This window comes from Rhinatrema bivittatum, chromosome 2, assembly GCF_901001135.1.
Source record: "Rhinatrema bivittatum chromosome 2, aRhiBiv1.1, whole genome shotgun sequence".
Lineage (NCBI taxonomy): Eukaryota > Metazoa > Chordata > Amphibia > Gymnophiona > Rhinatrematidae > Rhinatrema > Rhinatrema bivittatum.
In genome coordinates this window covers 616,304,822-616,326,655 of record NC_042616.1, presented here as the reverse complement: position 1 = coordinate 616,326,655, position 21,834 = coordinate 616,304,822, and the positions used below count along the sequence as shown (strand labels likewise).

The 21,834-nt window shown below is 41.6% G+C and overlaps 1 protein-coding gene across 1 annotated transcript in view; it reads right to left on the bottom strand.

Annotated features, from left to right (window-relative positions):
- LOC115085323 (RING finger protein 166-like) overlaps positions 1-21,559 on the bottom strand; it is a 36,544-nt gene extending 14,985 nt beyond the window's left edge. The window contains exons 1-2 of the mRNA XM_029591196.1: positions 21,443-21,559; positions 10,931-11,081 (exon numbers count right to left, since the gene is read on the bottom strand). Coding sequence (XP_029447056.1) covers positions 10,931-11,081; positions 21,443-21,543 — 252 coding nt within the window. The 5' untranslated portion in view covers positions 21,544-21,559. The remainder of the gene's footprint in view (positions 1-10,930; positions 11,082-21,442) is intronic.
- Positions 21,560-21,834: the final 275 nt, after the last annotated feature.

The following is a 21,834-nucleotide window of genomic DNA, read 5'->3' as shown; positions in this document are numbered from 1 at the left end:
AAGAGTGAGGAAAAGACCCAATTGCCAAATACTGTTTCAAGAAGCTGAGCACTTCTGAGTTTAGGGTAGCTCTGGAAATTTTGAATTATGTTCTATCAGATTTGGCTTCATTGTCTCTTCTTCAGAAGAAGAAGGGTTTAACAACTCTAGAAGCTCACCATGTAGCTCGAGGCAAACTGAACAAGATCAGAAGTCAATATCTAACAAGCTCACCTCAGTGGAGTCAAAGTGTTAAAGCACTATTACAGGTACCAACCAATAGTGCAGTCGACACAAGCTCGCTGATCACATTTATCAATCTCTTGTGTGTCCATCTGGATGAAAGTTTTCCAGAAGAGGAAGTACAGGCATGGGCTGCATTTGATATTGGGTCACTTGTCAATTGTGACTTTGATTTCGGAATTGATAACAAAATCACTTTGTGCTCAATATAAAGAGTTTCTGCCTGAGGAGTTAACAGTAGTTGATCAATACAACGACTTCAAATTTGTTGTTGCTGAGAAAATCAAAGACAAAGTTATTTCAATTTTGTCATCTATGTTGTCGTTTGTAACTCAAAATGAACAATTCAAAGACTCGCTGTGTTGATGGATATTGGAGGAACATTCATGGCATCCAGTGTAGACTGTGAACATGGCTTCAGTTTAATGAATGCTACGAAAACCAACTCATGGAATTAGTTACAGACAGAGCATTTCGATATGATCATGCATGTGAAGAACTATCAACTAGATGATGGCAATATAGATCTTGACAGAATCTATAACGAACGGACAAATGTCAAAGACCACAGGGAAAAAATGTAAATATTATGGACTGTGAAGTTGTGAACTGAGTTATGAGGTGCAGTCGCCCAGTATATATGGTATAAAACAAATAAACTGTTATGCTTTCTACTTGCTATACCTTAGTAGCCTCTTTAGTTAAGAAGTATGTAAACATGTTAACATTTCACTTGGTCTTCACTTCTTTTTTAACTCCAGTAGGCTGAGTTGTAAATTTGGACGCACAACATTAAGTTAAGTTTCTGAAAAGTTGCACCAACAAAATGTTTGCGCACATAGCATGTCAGAAATTAGAGGGAACATTGCCGAGGGATCGCATTTTGAAACTCCTGCGTGAGGTTTACTGCATATATTTTCCACTTGCCCTCATGCAAGTGCAAAGTCTGTGGGTCCTTTTGTACTCTAGGGGAAATTCTTTGGGGGAGCATGGATTTCTTTTGAAAAGGAGCTTGCATATCCATGGTTTCAAAGTAACTGCAGACCTGCAAGCTCCCTGCAGGGTTTGAATATTGCCATCACACTGTCTAAATATTTTTGGAGGAAATAACACTGGAAAGCTGCACAACTGCTTATTTTGAGCTAGAATACTACTGCTGCTGCACATGCAGCATATACACATTGTCTAGTGTAGCAAACTACATTTGCAGCAGTGTTATAATCTGCTGTGTTATAAAATATATTCACATTTATTACACAAGCAAGATCTCTCTCTCTAGATGGTTGAATTGTATTACTTAAGATCATCGTCACATATAAAGCCTTCGTGTAGTTGCATATAGCATATGGGAAGAAGATTTAACAGGCACTGCCTGCCCTCTGGTGTATACAGCATACACTGCAGCAACAACTCAGGGCACAGTTTGCATGCTATGGTAAATAATACATGATTTTGTTATGTTTTCTTTTTTTGTGTTTGCTAGGAAAGACAACAGCTAGAACATGTTTAATAATGAAGAGTATGATTACATAACATGCAATTCAATGGAGCAGACCCAAACCATATTAGAACAGGGGTCCTAGAGTTCAGAAGGACAACTTCAAGGAAAAGAATGATTATGTAAAAAAAAAAAAAATTGGAAGGAGAAGGGAACCTAAGAGGTAAAGAGAAACTATGGTAAAGCACATTGAAATATTTTGCATCGAGCATGTTAGCAAGGGAAAAAAGATAAAGAACTTCATTTTCAAAGCAACCTATGCACACAAAGCCCTGTTTTACATGGGTAGGTGACATTTTGGGGTGCAGATCTGGGGCAGAGTTGTAACTTACACACATACATTTTGATTTTAAAAAGAATGCAGGTAAGTTAACCTGCACACCTTACACCCTGTTTGGACCAGATTGATTGATTGATTGATTGATTGATTTAACATTATTTATATACCAACATTCATTGGGAACATCATATCGGTTTACATAGAAAATTAAATTAGTGAAACATAGCTTTACAGGGAACTAAAAATAAAATATAATGTTTGTAACAGCAGGCTTAGATAGCATGGAAATTAAATTAGCTTAACATGACTATAAAAAGGAGTCAAAAGTAAAAGTATAGTATTTGTAACAATAGGATTGGATAACTATGTTAATGAATTAGGATGAAGAAAGTTTTAGATATTATGAAAATAGTATTTACAACATTGGGAGAGGATAACAACAATGTTTATAAGTGTATATCTTATAACTGTGTGCAAGCTATTTTGTGCAGGTACTCGGCCAATTACCCAGGACTTTCACAGTGAACTTACACATATAAGTAGGGCTTTTAAAATCTGCCCCTTTATGTTTTGCATCTATTGATTCTTTCACAAGGAATTACAGTAAACTTTAATTTGAACACCCATCCAGTGAGTCCTGCCTGGTTTGGAAGTGTGCCAGCCCCAAAGAGCAATTGTAACACACACACATGGGAGAAGACTACTGCCTGGACCAAGAAGGTTTGCCTTCACCCCTACAGAAAGGACCCACACTTTAGAGACTCAGGAAAGGGGAATGAGAAGTATGAGGACAGCCCCGTTTATAAATTCTTTTATATCTCTGCATAATATGTGCCATCCGCCAGGAAAGGTTTACAATAAGGTGATACCCTTTTATTGAACTAACAACACATTTCTGTGAGGATATCTGTGCAATGATCTCTTCCTGCCAACAAGGGCCCTCAGTGGGCCAGGTTACCTGCTGCACAGTCCTCCAGACCCTGTGGCTTGGAGGTCCTGCCAATATCCATGTTTTTAGCACTGCCTCTGCCTATAAACCTGCCCCATCCTGAGCTCCTTGCTTCAGCTTGGCATCCACTTTGTCCCTCCTTGTGGCCTTGGTTCTTTGTTCCTGTTATATTGTAAGCCAGAAACTTACAATATACAAGCTTGCTCTGACTAGCAAAGGTGAATTAAATTGCAAAGGGAAGAACTCCTTTTCACTCTCTGTTTAAAGTAAAAAAAATGCCAGGGAAGAACAGTAAATGGTGACTCGTGAATTACTTGGCAGTACCTTTGTTGGTCGAGACAAAGAGGGGCCAAGGCAAATTCTTTCCTTTGAAGCCTACAGAAGTCCTTCTCACCTATGCAAAAGTTCCATGCAAATGTTAAATTATCCCCTGGATCCACTACAAAGGGTGGGTGCCATAGCTGGAAGCCAGTGGTATTAGCCATAATCTATAGAATAGTAATTATACAGCAGTGCTGAGAAAGCAGTGGTTTGTTACACCATGTCTTCAATGAATTCAAGCAACATGTGTAAGGCCTGGTGAACCAGGGCATTCTAAGATAAAATAATGGCCCCCCTGGGCCTCACCATATGTAGTTATCTGTGAGAAAGATGGGAGGGTGAGATTTTGTTGTGACTACTGAAAACTAAACAGTGTGACACTATCAACAATTGAGGAGTCCCTTGATGCACTAGGCCAAGCCTCATTGCTTTCATCTCTTGATTTGACATCAGGTTATTTTCAAATGGCCGTGCAAGCAGATGATATTCTGAAAACAGCTGTGACCGCTCCATTTGGCCTCTTTGAATGAACCCGCATGCCATTTGGACTGTGCAATCCTCCAGCTAGTTTTCAAAGACTCATGGAGTCTGTGCTGAGTGAGTACATCTTTGACATCCTGCTCCTGTACGTTGATGATATCTTGTTTTTTTCAAAAGACTTTGAAAGTCACATAGAGCATTTTGACAAAGAGTTCCAGCAACTTACTGATAGTGGCTTGAAGTTGAAGCCTTCCAAGTGTTGCTTGCTGTGTAAAGAACTGGTCTTCTTATGTCATGTGGTTTCAAAGGACAGAGTGTCAACAGACCCTGGCAAAATCTCTGCTGTGAAAGATTGGTAAGTACCATCATCAGTGACAGAGATAAGGCGGTTCCTAGGCTTTACCAGCTATTATCTCTGTTTCATGCCTGGGTTTGCAAGAACAGCTGCCCCAAGAAGCATAAATGGCTAGAGCCATTCATCTGGAGTGCAGAGTGTCAAGCCACCTTTGATACCTTGAAAACCAAGCTTAGTACTGCTCCAGTATTGGCATTCCCCATCTTTGAATTGTCCCTCATATTAACAACTGATGCAAGCTTTCATGGGTTGGGGACAGTTCTTAGCCAGGTGCAAGAAGGACAGGAGAGAATCATCGTTTATGCCAGCAGGGGTCTATGAAATTCTGAGAGAAATGATAAAAACTACAGTGCATTTAAGATGGAGCTTTTGGCACTAAAATGAGCAGCAACTGAAAAGTTCCATGAATTCTTGATCTACAAGAAATTTACTGAAAGAACTGATCACAATCCCTTGTGGTACTTAGAAAATGCCAATATACAGGCTGTGAAACAGCACTGGCTAGCCAACTAGCAGAGCTGCAGTTTGAAATCTGTTACAAGCCTGGCAAAAGCAATGTGAACGCGGATATGCTTTCGAGACTTCCAAAAAGAGAAGAACCAGAAGTTGAAGATTTCTTCCAAATTCAAACAGAGAAAGTTCGAGCATGGTTATTGCCAAGTGAAAAGTTTGTGAGCAAAGTACATGCAATAAGACGTGGGACAAAGTCAAACAGTATGGAGCACTTTCATGAATTACTAAAGGAGGCTCAATGAAATGATGATGAACTGAATATTATCATCACAGCATTAGAGAAAGAGCATGATCCAGAAATTGCTAATTGGAGTCCTACCTGCCAGAAATTATGGAAACAGAGAGACAGACTCTTTCTTAAGAGAGGGCTGTTATACCGAAAAATAAGTGACCCCTGTGACTCCTCTGATGTGTTTTAGTTCATGGTCCCACAGACTCTTCAGAGGGAAGTGTTTGTGGCTAAGCATGATCAGGGTGGACATTTTGGAATGAAAACCTCCTTGAGGAACCTGAAGTTATACTATTGGGTCAAAATGTCTGTTGATGTACCTGAGTGTGTTAAGACCTGTAAAAGATGTGTTCTTGCGAAGGACATATTCCCCAAAGAACGCATATTCCTCCAGTATATCAGACAGGAACCTTGCTTGTTGACATTCAAGACAAAACTCAAAACATGGCTGTTTCAGCAAGCCTTTCCCCCAAAATAGACCGTCTTCAATCATGCCACAGTTCTCATACTTAGCCCGTCCTTCCATTACATGCTATCTCACTCAATGTGCTCACTTTGTTCTGGTCATCGAGTTTTCTTTCCACTTCTAGCTTCTTCTTCTCCATAGATATGTTTCCCCTGTTCATTGTAACTTTCATTCCATCGCTGCATGTTTGCTAATGCTAGTGTTATTATTGTTATCATACCCCGGTTCTATATAAACCGATATGATATGAGTTTTTTCATGAATGTCAGTATAAAAAAAAGTATTAAATAAATAAATAAATGTCTCAAATCGACTGAAAGTTCTAGCGATCAATTATACTGTGTTACAGCCAGATTCCACCGGAATGGAAAATGTTCTTGGCTGACAGACATGTTTACTAGGTATACATTGGCCATACCAACTCAAAACTTAGATTGTAAGCCCTCTGGGGATAGAGAAATACCTACAGTACCTGCATGTAAACCGGTGTGATATCTCAATTGAGATCGAATATCGGTATATAAAAACAATAAATAAATAAATGTTCTTTACTTTGTTACTCTCTGCCTTTACTCACATTGTTAATTGTAAACCGGGTTGATGTGATTCCTATCATGAAACTCGGTATAATAAAAATAACAAATAAATAAATAAATAATAAATAAATAAATAAAACAATAAATAAAATAGAAAAACCACAGCAAAGGTGACAGTGCAACATTGGATAGCCCATTATGGCTGCCCTTCTCACCTATACTCTGATCAAGGGAGGAACTTTGAATCTGCTAATATACAAGAACTTTGTAAGTTGTATGTTATGGAGAAGAACAGAACAACCCCTATCATCCTGAAGGGAATGACATGTGTGAGCGGTTCAATCGGACACTATATGACATGCTCAAGACCCTGTCCATTGAGAAGAAGAGAAGGTGGCAGAGCATCTTCTAGGGTTAGTGATGGCCTTTAATGGGAATGTGCACAGTTCAACTGGATATGCCCCCCATTACCTACTGTTTGGTTGTGACTCACAATTACCATGGGATGTAGTCTCTACATCTTTCACTGAAGAAGATGACTGGGTGTTGTCTCCCCAAAATAGGCTAAATTCAGCCTGTACTATAGCAGAGGAAACATCAAAGCAAAGTCTAGAAATTCAAAAGAGACACTATGACTGAAGGTCCAGAGGTGCACTGATAGATGTGGGTGATACGGTTCTTCTCAGACGACATAACTTCCAGGGTAGGCATAAGATGCACGATGTCTGGGAATCAGCTCCCTATGAAGTGATAAAATTGTTTGAAACCCATGAGAATACATTCAGAATACGTTCAAAGTCTGGGAAGACAAAAGTTGTACACCAAAACCAAATTAAGCTGTATATTCTGGTGGATGAAGACAATGTAATGCTTAGGAATACTGTAAACCTACCTGAGTATGCAATTTGACAAATGCAAAATTCTGAGATGTTAGAAGAAGATGATTCTGATTCTGATCAAATCTGGTTAGTACTAAGAGACTCAGGAGTTCCAGGTGACAAGTCATGACCTGTATTTGATAATGCTGATGGCTTAGAACCTGAAGGCCCAGAGGGAGAGATGGAACTTGAAAGGGAAACCCCAAGAGAAGACAGTGCTTCTGGCAGCTCTGAGCCAATTTCAGAGTCAAACGTCAGAATGTCAAAGAGGTCCAACAAAGGGAAAATGCCCAGTTATCTGGGGGAACACTATTGGGTTTTCAGTGATGCTCACTGAACATGAACATTGTATGTTGATGTGAGATATAAAGCTGCTTTTCTGTTAAGTTATTCTGACTATGTTTGTGATGTGTCCGTTGGTTCCCGACGCCCTCTCTCCGCCCTCCTTACCTCTTTGGTGCCTCCCTCTTCGTCCGCGGGAAGATTGACTGCCGCGGCATCCTTCTGCCAAGGTCCTCCGGCATCCCCAGACCGGCTACATGCTGCAACCCGCCATGTTTCCTGGAGGCCTAGTAGCGTGCACGCGGCGCGGCCCTGACTGAAGTACTGGCAATGGCCCGAACCTCGGGGGCATCCCCCGAAGATGACGTCGCCCGCGACGAATATATAAGGTCTTAGAATTTGCTAACAGTTAGCAAGGGTTACTCTGCCTAAGCTACTCTGCCTTCTCGGACTTACTAGGGGTACCCGCTCCTCGGGGGCCTCGCTCTTTCCTTTTGTTTTTCAGGTGACAGTCTGGAACCGGTACTCGCTCCTCGAGGGCCCTCGTTCCCAGACTTACTCGGTACTCTCTTCTGCCTGGAAGTCATCACTGCCAACTACATCAGTGAGTTACTATCGCTCTCTCAGAGCTTTCCCTGGAACCAGGTACTCACTCCTCGAGGGCCTATACATTCCAGCTCCTGGGCTTCTATGAGACATTGTGTGAGTGTTACCATCTGGTTCAGTACATGAACTCTGCATACCCTGCCTACTCACTATTTTTCAGTTTCTCTACAGCTCAGTCTCCAGGGATCGCTGTTCCAGTATCTGAGGGACTACAGCCCAGCCGAGCCTTCCAGCTCACTACTGCCACCTCTGGTGGTTCAGTATACTGTCTAATAAAAGAACTAGTGTGTGTCCGTCTCCATACTCTGAGCCTGACCGGTGGTCCCTCTCGGATCTTCCCCCGGGGTCATGGTCATCTGCCACCAGTCCAAGGATCCACCCACAGCTCTCCTAAATAACAACAGATTGCTAATTCCAAGCAGACTGTTTCCGAACTGAACAGTTTATTCTTTGTATACCAAAGAGTTGTGGATGTGTTTATAAGGTTATCAAGTTGAGTTTTGGGTTAATGTAGAGGACAACATTAATTCTTAGTGGGGAGGAATGGAAGCCAGAAGCTTAAGATATTGTTCTTGTTCTGACTAGCAAAGGTGAATTAAATTGTGAAGGGGAGAACCCCTGTTTACGCTCTCTTTGAAGTAAAAATATGCCAAGGAAGAACAGTAATGGAAAATGGTGACATGTGAATTACTTGGCAGTACCTTTGTTGGTCAAGATAGAGAGGGACCAATGCAAATTCTTTCCTTTAAAGCCTACAGAAGTCCTTCTTACCTATGCAAATGTTAAATTACCCTCTGGCTCCACTACAAGGGGAGGAGGGTGCCATGGCTGTAAGCCAGTCGTATTATCTCCTGAACTGCAGTGACACCAAGTGGACCTGGCTACAATTCCTAGGATTAAATGGATATTTCCGCAGAAGGAAAATTTTGAGTTGAATGGACCTATGGCAGCTCTTGGAATCAGAACTTGGGGTGTAATCCCGGACCAGAGCCATTGAGGAACAGGGGATTGATTGCCAATTAACTTTTATAATTAGGTATAAAAAAAAGTTTGTCTTTTGTGTACAGTCAGACAGGCAGAGTGAGGAAAAGACAGAAGGACATAGCAATGAGGTGAGGTTCCTACAAAGCCACATGGCTGCTATTAGAAAGGAAAGAGCAGTTGCAGATAGATGGGAGCATTTCTCATAGCCATAGTCTGTAGAACAGTAATTATACAGCAGTGCCGAGAAAGCAGTGGTTTGTTATTTTGTAGTGAGGGAAAAGAATGTGAGTTTCAAGTATTTCCTGACCTTTTGTTTCATTTATAGCTAGAAAGACAGTATTTAGAATAGGATCTTCATACATTCAGTATCAGGCTGATTTAGTTGCAGGGAAATTCATAACATTTGTCATGATTTTATATAGATTAGAGAGGGAATTTATATATTTTTTTTCTTTTTTTGAGAACTAGGACTTCCAATCTCCTGAAGCAAGTGGACCCTGCAGCCACAGGATCTCAAGCATCTGCATTGGCTTCATCAAGCACACCATGGAGCAGCTTGTCTAAATAAAAGTAAAACAGAACTCACGTGAGACTTAACTGAGAACTTATGTTATTATTCTGGCCAGAATTTAGGTGACAGTTTGAAGTATTTTGCAAGCAAACTGAACTGAAATACAGAGTAGGCCTAGTGATTTTTCTTTTATATTTTGCAACCTGATTTTTCCTTACTTTTCCATGTTAATAAAATCCTCTTACTTTTTTTTTTACTATAATGCCATTTGTCTGTGTTTACTGTAGAGTATAAGAATCCTAATGCGCTGAGGAACTGTGAATGCACTGATTTTATATGCAATTCTTGCTGTACCTACATAAGGTGGGTTTTATGTTATCACTTATTGTTCTATTCTCTGCTCCAGCCTCTCCACCCCATCCCTGAAAGACCCTTTATTTGTATGGATGCATTACATTTGTCTGTCCCTAAACACACAGCTGAGAGGTGGAGTTATTTTTCACTCAATGCTCAATTAAGCTCTGGAATTTGTTGCTAGAGGATGTGGTTAGTGCAGTTAGTGTAGCTGGGTTCAAAAAAGGTTTGGATAAGTTCTTGTAGGAGAAGTCCATTAACTGCTATTAATCAAGTTTACTTAGCTAATAGCCACTGCTATTAATTGCATCAGTAGCATGGGATCTTTTTGGTGTTTGGGTACTTGCCAGGGTCTTGTGACCTGGTTTGGCCTCTGTTGGAAACAGGATGCTGGGCTTGATGGACCCTTAGTCTAACCCAGCATGGCAATTTCTTATGTTCTTATGTGGCCCCTCCCACAATAGGAGAGAGCTTTACAATAGCCTTAGCCTTAGATGTACTGGTCCAAATTCGTGGCCTTCTGGTATTCTGTGTTTGTTCTTGCTTTGTGCCTTGTTTTGCCTAGTCTCTGTTTGCCATGCATTGTGGTCTAAATTTGTGGCCTTCAGCACTGTTTTCCATCTAGTCTTGTAGTGCACTCCCATCTTGGTTTTGTTTGGGGGCACCTTTCTGTTCTCTGTTTGTTCTTGTGGCCAGTTTGGCCTTTGTGGATGCCCTATGTATTTGTTATTGGCATGCACTTCCTGCTAAGTCCTGCCGGCCACCAGAACTTGAGGGCTCAACTCAAGGGGGAGGTGGCTGGTATAGGCAGAAGATCCTGACGTCTAGCCAATCCTGCACAACCTGCCCCCAAAGAACCCAGGAGTTCCTGGGTTCAGCCTGCTCCTGTTCTGGGGGGTTATCCCTTACCAGCCCCAGTGCCCTGACAATTTCTTGATTAGCTTTTGGGAGCTATACTCCCTTCATTAGGTCAAAACAGCATGAGCAGGTAAAAGCAAAGAATAAACTTGCCTGAATACATAAGTAATTCACAGATTACATGACAATGGTGGACTAACATGGCAACCACACTAGTTTATCCATGCAGTACAAGTCGTCGTTCCAATAGAGTCATAAACTTAGGGAATCATTTACTAAGCATTTTTACCATAGATACAAAATGGGGAAAGCCTTAGTAAATCAGACCTTAGATTGTAAACCCTCAGGGGATAAGGTAAATATCTATAGTACCTGAATGAAATTCACTTTGATCTGTCACAAAGGCAAAATATGAATTTAAAATAAAACTATGGCTTCTACTTCTAGTAGACCATGGTCATTGACATGAAGACTGGCAATACATTTGTTTTGCTCTACTGTATCCTACCTTTGAACAATGAGGAACTGAGATTTAAAAATTAAAATTAGTATGGTCCTTTCAATATCAAATTCAACTACATTAAAAAATTCAAAATATAATATCAGACCTGCTGTTCACATTCCCTGCATTTGCCTATCGTGTCTTTCATTTGCCTCACTACATCTGTAGCAGCTTCTGTTCTATCTGCAATCCTTTCTCGACAGACAGGGCAGGTTCTTCTTTGCTGGATAGATTTTACTAAGCAGTCAGCGCAGAATCTGTAACAAAACAGGATTAAATCTGTTAGGAGTCATGAAAGTGTATTGTACAGCTTTTGCTTACAAGTTAAATCTGACTGAATGTCATTAATGAAACAAATTTCAATAAGTCACATGTCATCAAAGTATTCAGGGAGCCTTTAGCCTCACAAATAGCAGGGGGCCAAGTGAAGTACCTTTATACCAGCGTACCTTTAGCCATTTCTTCAAAGAGAAACTACTCAGGCAGCTGTGGTCGCAGGGAAGAAACTATGCATGTATGATTTGAAAATGCAATTATATGTGCATACTTTTCTCCTCAACCCAAACATGTCCCTGGGAATGCCTACTTACCTAAATATGAAATAATGTGTCTATATTCAGTCACTTTGCCCTGGGTTAATTTCAAACTCGGGGATCTAACCTGATTAGGTTCCTAAATCCCTTGAAAAATTGTTCTGTTAAAGTACACTGCATACATCTTGATTATAATGCTATGTTCTGTGAGGGCTGGGAATTTTAGCTACCACTGTTAGTTTCTGGCCATGGAAGAGCAATATTTATTTACTAGCTGAAAACTGCAATAGATAGATGTTGAAATGAATATCATCATTGCCTGATGTGGGTTCTTCCATTCTATCCCTGCCATACTAGTCTCTCTATTTCTCTCCCCAATGTCTCTTTTTTTATCCCCTTCCAACCCCACTAGTTTCTATGTCTCCTCAACATTCACTCTCCCTGTCATGAGCATCATCTTCTCCAACTCTCCCTCCATCCATGCTCCCTACCTCTCCTCTTCCCTCCACTCAGTCCCTTCACTCTCCTCTGTCCCTCCACCTACTCCCTCCTCACTCTTTTCTTCAATCTCCTCCCACTTCCTCTCACTCATGCTCCTCTTTCCCCCCCCCCCCCCCCCCTCGCTCTTTTCTTCCCCTCTCATTTTTCTCCCTAGCTCCCTTTTTTCTTCTCCCAGCTTTCTCACTCCACTTCTCTACAGCTGCCTGGGGTGTCATGTGCTGTAGCTCTCCAGAGCCTGGAGAAAGCCTACTCCCCTCCTCTAGCACTATGGGCCTCGCATGGAGCACTGATGCTCAAAATGGCCCTAAATCACGGACATCTAAAACAGCCACCCTCCTGCTTGCACTGGTCCAACTCCCCATCTCAGGCCCAGTCCTGTCTCTCAGATCACCACTGCCCCCAGAAACAGGCGATTCAACCAGAAGCGACTGCCAACGCGTCAGCCCAAAAAGCTGATGCAACAGCAACAACTCATTCACTCCCATCATTGCCCAATATTCTGAGCTGACCTCACTTCCATCTTCTTTATCTGCTGCATTAAACACGACCTGAATTCATCAGCTGCCTTCTGCAGATTTCCAGGCTGGGACATAAGAATAACCATTAGCTTAAACTGGCACTACAACCCAATGCCAGATGTATGCAGATTCCCCAAAAAGACAAACTCTTGTGTATTATTATAATAAATGGCCGCTAATACTATCAATATCACCTCTGATATTCTTTAACTCTATGTACTAACTTGATTTTCTTAGGTCTCAGAGTGCAGTGCATTATAATAATCATTTCAACAGCTAGCAGGTGATAATTTTATGGAAAATTTATTTCCATGTGTAAATTGACTAAAGAAATCAACCTCCTTGCACCCTATATTATTTTTTTTCTTTTTATCAGAAATATTTTATTGAGAACATTTTTTTTGTTAGAACATGAAAATTTTGCTCTTTAAAAGTATACACTCTCAACATCCTATTAAACTATATCCATGAGCGTCATGTATTGAAAGCTCTAATCAGTGAAGAAAAACCACTTGTTATTATAGCCACACCATAAATGCATAGGGGTAGATTTTCAAAGGGGTACGTGCATAAGATACGCGCGTACCCCCTGAAAACCTACCCCAAACCCACCCTGCGCGCGCCGAGCCTATTTTGCATAGGCTCGGCGGCGCACGCAAGCCCCGGGACACGCGTAAGTCCCGGGGCTTGCATGGAGGGGCGTGTCGGGGGCGTGCCAGGAGTGACGCGGCATTTCGGGGGCGTGTCGCGAGTGACGCGGCGTTTCGGGGGCGGCGCCACGGGCGTGGTTTCGGCCCGGGGACGTTCCAGAGGTGTGGCCGCGACCTCCAGACCAGCCCCCGGACCGGAACATGGAGCGCGGCAGCCAGCCCGGCGCGCGCAAAGTTACGCCTGCTGGAAGCAGGCGTAACTTTGCCGAGAAAGGTGGGGGGGTTTAGATAGGGCCGGGGGGTGGGTTAGGTAGGGGAAGGGAAGGGAAGGTGTGGGGGGTGGAAGGAAAGTTCCCTCCGAGGCCGCTCCGATTTCGGAGAGGCCTCGGAGGGAACGGAGGCAGGCTGCGCGGCTCGGCGTGCGCAGGCTGCTGATTTTGTGCGCGCGCTGATTTTGTGCGCGCGCTGACAAAAGTACGCGTGTGCGCAGATTTATAAAATCTGCCCCTCTATTTCTTACTATCCTCCCAACCAGGCTGCGTTTCAAACAGAGTAGAGTGGAGATAGTTTTTACATTGGTTCAATCATCGGCACATCGAGAGAAAAGAAATATCCCCTGATGAAGGAGTCTGTTTGAAACATGGCCTCATTGGGAGGTCAGTAAGAAATAGAGTGCACTATGCATTGATGCCGTCAATATAATAACAAGTGGTTTTTCTTCACTGATTATTTATTTATTTATTTATTTATTGCTTTTTGTACACTCGGATCCCACCGTAACGGTTCACAACAATAAATAATAATATACAATAAATATACTAAAATCAACTTCCTAGGACTAAAAAATAAAACAAATTACAATCATTCAGATAAAAACAACTCATAAAACAATTAAATAAACTTATCCTATGGCTGTCCCCCCCTCCTCCTATCTTATAAATAAAAACACCCAAACCATCTTCTATAAAACAAGAAAAAAATAGTTAAAACAGTAAAATCATAGCATAAAAAATTCAAGATGGGTTGGGGTAGGCCTCCTTAAAAAGCCAAGCTTTTAAAGCCCTCTTAAATTGTTTAAAATTCGTCTCCATTCGAATCTCTGCGGGGACCAAGTTCCATATTTTAGGACCTGCCAGGGAGAGAGCCCTGTCCCTCACTTCATTCAGCCGTGCTGATTGTACTGCTGGAGTAGTAAGTAAACCTTTATTGGCAGAGTGTAAATTTCTCTGGGGAAATAGAGCTTTAATCACATGGTGCACATGGATATAGTTTAATAGGATGTTGAGAGTGTATATTTTTAAAGAACAAAATGTTCAAGTTCTAACAAAAAAATGTTTTTCAATAAAATATTTTTGATTAAAAAAAATTATATTATAGGGTGGAAGGAGATTGGTAGTTAATGATTATATATACATCATAGTACCGCTCACCTGGATGGTAACAGTGCTAATTTCATATGAAACTACCTATCCTTTTCATAACAGTTTTTAGCTAAAAGCATTTTTTTGTTAGACAAGAATTAAAAAGTAACATTTAGAGGTCTTTTTGTCCATTTCTAATAACTATAGGCAGGGTGTTCAATTTTGGATGATTGACATTTCAGTATTCCATAGACTTGGCTTGCCTGTATTCTCTTTACTGTCTAGCTGTAAATAAATTCAATGCTAGCACAAGATTACTGGGAGCTTTAAGGGAATTAATAGAAAACTATTGTATAAATTATAATTACAAAGTACAATATAATACAGAAGCATATTGAGCTTGCTTATAATAAAAATACCTGCCCACAGCTGAAACACAAATTTTCTTAGCTATGTCTTTTAGGGGGTCATTTTCCAAAGGGATTGCAGGCGAAAAGAGACTTTTCGCATGCGAAAAGTCCCTTTTCGCGGGTGATAGCTAAGTCGGGGTGGAGTCTGCACTGGAAGAGGAGGAGTCGGGGCGGCGTCGGGGCGGACTCTGTGACGACTTCGCTGACGGCGAAAAGGTAGAACATCTTATCGCTGCCAGCAGCGCGCCCAATAGCGCCTGCGATCTTAGAAAATCCAGGCCTTAGGTTGATAACCTTATTTGATATAAAAACAATTGAATCTTCCCACTGAGCTTTGGAGCTCCAAATTAAAGCATATTCATAAAGGGTTAGATCTAGTAAAGAGCTTTACCCATTTTATGTGAATGGTAAAATGCTTAGTACATCTGACCCAAAGAAAGATCTCCAGTCTTAGCATTACCACTTTCCTGGGAGGACTACTAATTTTAGTCAAAATGCTAGATTTCTGTCTTATAATAAGAGCCTGCACACGTTGACATGCATAGTCGATCGAAGGGACCCTCTTTGGTAGCATTAGGCAGCATTCTGTGTTTCCTGCCAATCTAAATGCTCACAGTTTTCAGAACAGGATTAATGTCAAATCCATTGAAAGAGCCCTCCCTGTGTCCTCACTCTGCATTACTCAGGGAAGCGGTGTATTCTAGCTAGGCAAGATCTGCTGCATCTTCTTCCATCAGATCAATCAAAGTCTGAAATCAGTGGTCCCTTAACCTCCAGTCCAGGCATTCCCAAAGAGATCAGAGTCCTATTGCCACTGCAGAACTTTCATTCTCTCTCTCTCTCTCATTTTCACTACTGAGGAATCTTTTAACATCTCCTCATTATGGTGAGACACACTCTTTATTCTCATAGAATAATTTAACAAGAGGGTCCAAGGAACCCCCCCCCCCCCCCCTCTAGTACATCAATGGACACACAATGCACTAAAATATGGAACTAACATAAATGCCATTACTGTTCTCCAATTACTGCTACCAGTCATTTCCTCTACCTTAAAAAGACAACTCTGACTCAGTCTTTTTCACCATGTGATCACCAGAATGTTTTATTTGGTCACATAGCTATATAGGACATCAGAAACTTATCATGGGCCAGGCCAACTCATTCACTTTGTTTGTAACATTACACCTTGGACCCTGCAGTCTTCTTTCCAGTTGATAGGAAAGCCCCTGCTGTTTCATGCAACATGTTATGTTCTGTCTCCACATTGTATTAAATCTGACTTGAAGACCTGGTTATTCAAATGGGCCTTTGCTGAGTATGAGACTTCTTTACAGAACACGATACTTTGATAGCAATCATAGAACATTGATTAACATCAAGTGCTTGACTTTAAGGATCTATTTATTTATTTTATTTTAGTTTTTATTTAGTATATGTTTATTATGATCTTAATAGTTTTATTTGTCTTTTATTGTAACAGCTAATTTATTTTCTCTTTGCAGTTTTTAGCTGTTCTCTATTTTATAACTAATGTATTTCCAAAATTTTAATTGTAAACCGTTGTGAAGCCTTGTCTGATGTAACGGTATAGAAATGTTAATAAACTTAAACTTAATAAACTTAATTGTATTATATGTTTGTTTTACTGCCACGCAGTGTCATCTTATAATATTGCATAGCTTAGAATCTCACCAGGATGTAGAGCTCTTTTTTCCTGACTGGTTATTGTTTGAATGTTTCAGATCTTCCTATTTTGCTCTCTCTCACACCCTCTGTTTCTCTCTCCCTCTCTCCTTTTCCTATTGGTCCTTGATCTGATGCATGCTGGGATTGTTTACTGCCTGGAGGGACTTTCAGTTGCAAAAAGGCTCTTGGCAAGCTAACAGCTCATCTGAAAGATTCTCTACAAGCTCCTAAGAAGCACCACGTTTCACCTGTTCCTATTTGGTTCCTAGTTTCCTACTCCTATCCAACTGTAACCCTTAATGGGCTTTTCAGTCTCAAGGGCACACAAACTTATTTATATCTTCAGGGCTTCTCCAGCTAATGCTCCTCCCATGGTTTGTACTCTCTATCCCAGAGGTGGATTCTTTTTATGGGGGGAAGCTCTTGTTTATGGCCCGGCAGTGGAATGTACTTCCCTGTATGTGTTGATAGCTGCAGCAGCCCAAGGGGAGAGATACTAGGACAAACCAGGCAGGACAAGGCACTGGGTGTTAAATTATAAGTTTATTGATTTGTTAAAAGTTCAAATTGAAGTCCATTTTATATGCAGTTACATCTGAATTTAGTACAGATAGGGAGGTCTCTCCTGGGTAGGTATCCATTACTTCAGCAATCTGGGCAGAGGTTCCCATGTTGGTATTTAAGTGCATAAAAGCTGTCGCAGAGGCCTACCAGAAATCCTAGTAGAAGGGTCCCTTTGAAAACAGAAAAACAGTCCTACTTGAGTCTCCAGATCATTCCCAAACACCCAACCCTATGTCCTGGTCCCATATGGCTGGAGATCCGGATGGGAGTCTCCAGGTCTTATTTTGTCTCCTTAGTTGTTTTATATGATGACCCCCCTCATGAAGAAAGTCTTAGGAGGAAGAAACCAGACATCTTTCTTGTTCTGCGTCTAACCAAAACTAATCACTAGCCACACCCTGTTGACAAAATGGCAGAGGTAATCAGGGTTGAGGCATCCAACCATAGCCTTCCAGGTGGGAGGGACTGATGGAGGATGGATGGCTCATTAATAGTATTGAAATATCTAGACTGGAACCTAGGGACATTTAGTGGCAGACTGGAAGGTCCGGCCACACTACTATTCACTAGTATCTACAGTTTCAACTACAGCTGCAGTTTCTCTCCCTCTGACTACTGGGCTTCCAGAAACTCGTAACAGCTGAACCAGGCACTGCTGTCTGCATGGCTAGTCTTTGTCTTGCCATTAGCAGTGAGTTTTGAACTGTTTCATCATTCGAATGAATGTTGTTTGTATTCAAGAACTTTAAGAACTGAGTCCTCTGGTATCTGAAGCTAGGAAAAAGGTTTAATTGACTGATAAGGCACTTAAGCTAGAGACTGAGGGCTGAATCAGTACATGTCATCTTGAAGAATTTTACTGAGTTGTTTTATGCAACTCATGGTGAGATGTGATCCCATTATAACAACCAGTCACGCTAAAATCATGGACCTGTCCTGGTGACCCGCACAGCCAGTCAGGTTTTCAGAATATCCACAATGAATATTTATAAGATAATTTTGCATCAACTGTGTCTCCAACATATGCAAATTTATCTTATGCATATTCATTATGGATACCCTGAAAAACTGGCTGGATGTGGGGGCCACCAAGACTGGTTTGGGAAACTCTAGATTAGGAGGTATAGTCTAGATTATAAGGATATTTTTCCTTCTCTTCTCAAACTTGTATGCTGGTGTTTGTTTCTCTCACTGAAAAATAAGCAATAGGATATCCTACATTTTAGATTTATTTATTTAAAAAAAAGTTCTATACCATCTCCCTGCACCAACAGTAGGAGCGTCCAAAGTGGTATACAATAATGATTAAAGGGCTTTTATGTTTGAAGCAGCAGTCCTAAAAATATTTTCTGAAAAGAAGAGGGCTTATGAGAGCACCATGTGTGATAACTTGTATGGCCGTTTTGATCCTAGCCACTGTGCTTGCAGATAGCCATAGGCCTGCAAGCTCATTTTCAGAGGAACTCCTAACTGAGATTCATTTTGCAAAAGTGGTGCTTTTGTCTCCACGTAATTTGCACTTGCATCAAAGCAGGTGCAAGCTAAGTGCTGGAAAGTATGCAGGGTGCATTGCAAATGCAATCGCTGCACCTACTTTCCCTCCCTCCACCTAACCCTGCTCACATTTTTATGCAAGTAAAGGTGTGCAGACTGTGAAACAGCACATGTGCTTTTACCTGCAGGGGGGGGAGGAATAATTTTCTAACAGCACTTTTACATGGATAAATGTGTGTTTACCTGTGTAAACACATTTCATTATCGCCTCCTTTGTATTTTGTGTCTTATCCACACCAAATTTTCAGTAGAGGATGTCTAAGGGGATCCCGACAAACACATTTTTTTTTTATCCACTTATAGGTACAGCCATGTAAACGTCCTAGGAAGTCTCCATTAGTTCTGTGTCCAACCTTTTTGTTAAATAATGCAGCCAGTAGTTAAAACAAAACATGCTCATAAACAGCTTCCTTTTATCATTCAGATTTTAATTACATTTCTCAGATATAATGACTTTAAAAGTTTTTGAAGACTGACCCTAACTGGACACACCTGAAGAAATCCAGGTGCCTGAGCACATAAAAGGATGATTTATTTATTACATTTAATATCCCGTACTTTCCATTGACTAGACCAAGGTGGAGAATGCAAATCACAAAACATTATGCAATTTTAATAAACAACAATACAGCAAATAAAAACTGTTAAAGCTAAAGCAACAGAGGGCTAAAATTGGATAGGGATTTTTAAACATGGGATTGGGGCTAGAATAGAAGGTGCACACTTTTATTCCAGCTGAAGTATAATGATATGAGAAACAAAATGCATTACAAGAAGAAGAGAGAATTATGAATAATACAAAAGGAATCTTTAAAACCAAGAAACACACAAGTTGATATTTTCAAATAGTCCAGTTAGAACTGTTGTATTAACGGGTAGTTCTTGAGTTACAGTGAGTTTAAACTCAGAGGGGACCACTGCAATATCCCAAAGGCTTTTGTCAATAGGGAAAATTCAAATAAGTCTGGCTAACATGAGTTCCTCATTTGTACAGTAGCTTCTCTTAAGATTTACATGCCATGAACACATTTTAATAATATCATAGAGTGAAATAAAAAATAACTTCAAACTACTAAGAATGATTTGTAAATCCTTTTTTTTTTCACTAGACATTTAGGGGTAGATTTTAAAAGGAGCTCGCTCGCATCCATGTGCACACGGTTCCCGGCATGCGCACATGGACATGCCGATTTTATAACATGTGCACATCAGCACACGCATGTTATAAAATACATTTCCTGCGTATACATGCGTGTCAGATTTTAATGTCCACACACGCATGTACGGGCGGGTGGGCTCTTCTGCACATGGGGGGGGGGGGAATTTTAAAAAGCAATGTGCGGTGACACAAGTAGGGCTTCCCCAGTTCCCTATACCCCTCCCTAACCTTCCTTCCCCTTCCCCTCTCCTCCCCGATCCTAACCCCCTTCCTAGCTAATCACATATTTTTTTGTTCCTTACATACGGGCTGATACAGTAAAGTCAGCGGGAGAGCGGACGAACGCCCGCTCGCCCGGCGCACGCACCGGCCCTTCGCCGGTGCGCGCGATTCTCTATTTAAATTAGGTGACGCGGTAGATCCGGGTAAAAGGAGGCGCTAGGGACACTAGCGCGTCCCTAGCGCCTCCTTTTTGACAGGAGCGGCGGCTGTCAGCGGGTTTGACAGCCGACGCTCAATTTTGCCGGCGTCGGTTCTCGAGCCCGCTGACAACCATGGGCTCGGAAACCGGACTTCGGCAAAATTGAGCATCCGGTTTTCGGCCTGACAGCCTCGGGCCGAATTCAAAATTTATTTATTTATTTTTTTACTTTTTTTACTTTTCAGGATCTCCGACTTAATATCGATATGATATTAAGTCGGAGGGTGCACAGAAAAGCAGTTTTTACTGCTTTTCTGTGCACTTTCCCAGTGCCGGAAGAAATTAGCACCGAACTTTGGGTCGGCGCTAATTTCTGAAAGTAAAATGTGCGGCTTGGCTGCACATTTTACTTTCTGTATCCCGCGCGCATACCTAATAGGGCCATCAAAATGCATTTGCATGTTGAGGGCGCTATTAGGTGCCGTGGGTTGGACGCGCGTTTTCTTCCCCTTACTGAATAAGGGGTAAGGGAAAACACGCGTCCCAGAGCAGGCTGACAGTGCGCTCCGTCGGAGCCCACTGTACTGTATCGGCCTGTTACTGCTCCTCCAGAGCAGATGTCCGCGCACCGGCCAGCTGCCTGGTGCGCACTTCCTCCGGACAGCGGCTAATGGTGCTGTCCCGGCCCACCTGCTGCCCTGCCCCTCCCTGCCCAGACCACACCAAGGGGCTGCCCCTTTCAGCAGGCCCGGCACTTTGGCGTGTAACGGGGGTTACGCGCATGGCCGGGCCCTTTGTAAAATGCGTGCAAGGCCTGGCCACACGTGTAACCCTCGAAATTTACGCGAGCAACCCTTTTCAAATCTGGGCTTTATTGAATTATGCATTTTATATACTGCTGTTCCAAAATGAGATCGCAACGGTTTACAAAATCAGTGTTCAGATTCTGGGTCAACATTCTCATAATGGGTCAGCATTCATATTCTAGGTCAGTACAGCGGCAGATACATATTCAAGGTCATATTTTTACATAATCTATTCATCACAAAATCAAATACATATTCTGGGTCAACACATTAATATCGAGTGCAAGTTAATGAGGGTGCTATCAGTAGTTTGATTATTACGCATTCTGCTGCCTGCTCAAGAACCCTTGACTTCTACCGTATACCCAAATCCTTGCTACAGTATTCATAGCTGCTAGACCTGCTGTTTCAGCAGACCCATGGCTCTCTTTCTGGAAAAGCCCAGTACTTACATATGGTGGCAGCTTTGTATTCTAACAGGTTTATGGAAGACTTCAAAACAGACAGGACACTCAAAAGCCCTGGTGGTGTTCTCATCTTTTCGCAAAGCCATCCCCAGTTCTCGCCAGTTACTGAATGCTATCTTCTATTTATACTGTCAAGTTTCTGTAAAATTCTGTTTCAGTTTCATATTCTGAGAAAGTATGAACCAAAAACCTCCCACTGCCTAGCTTACCTATTCTTAGAACAGAAGACATTCCTGTTGATCAAGATTCCAAATGTTAGCAGTAAGAGAGGGAAGTACAGCTCCAGTGTAAACAAGTACATACATGGGACAAACAACAGTTCATCTAGTCTTGATTTTGCTTTTACTTATGAATCTGTGAAATCTACTGCACATCTT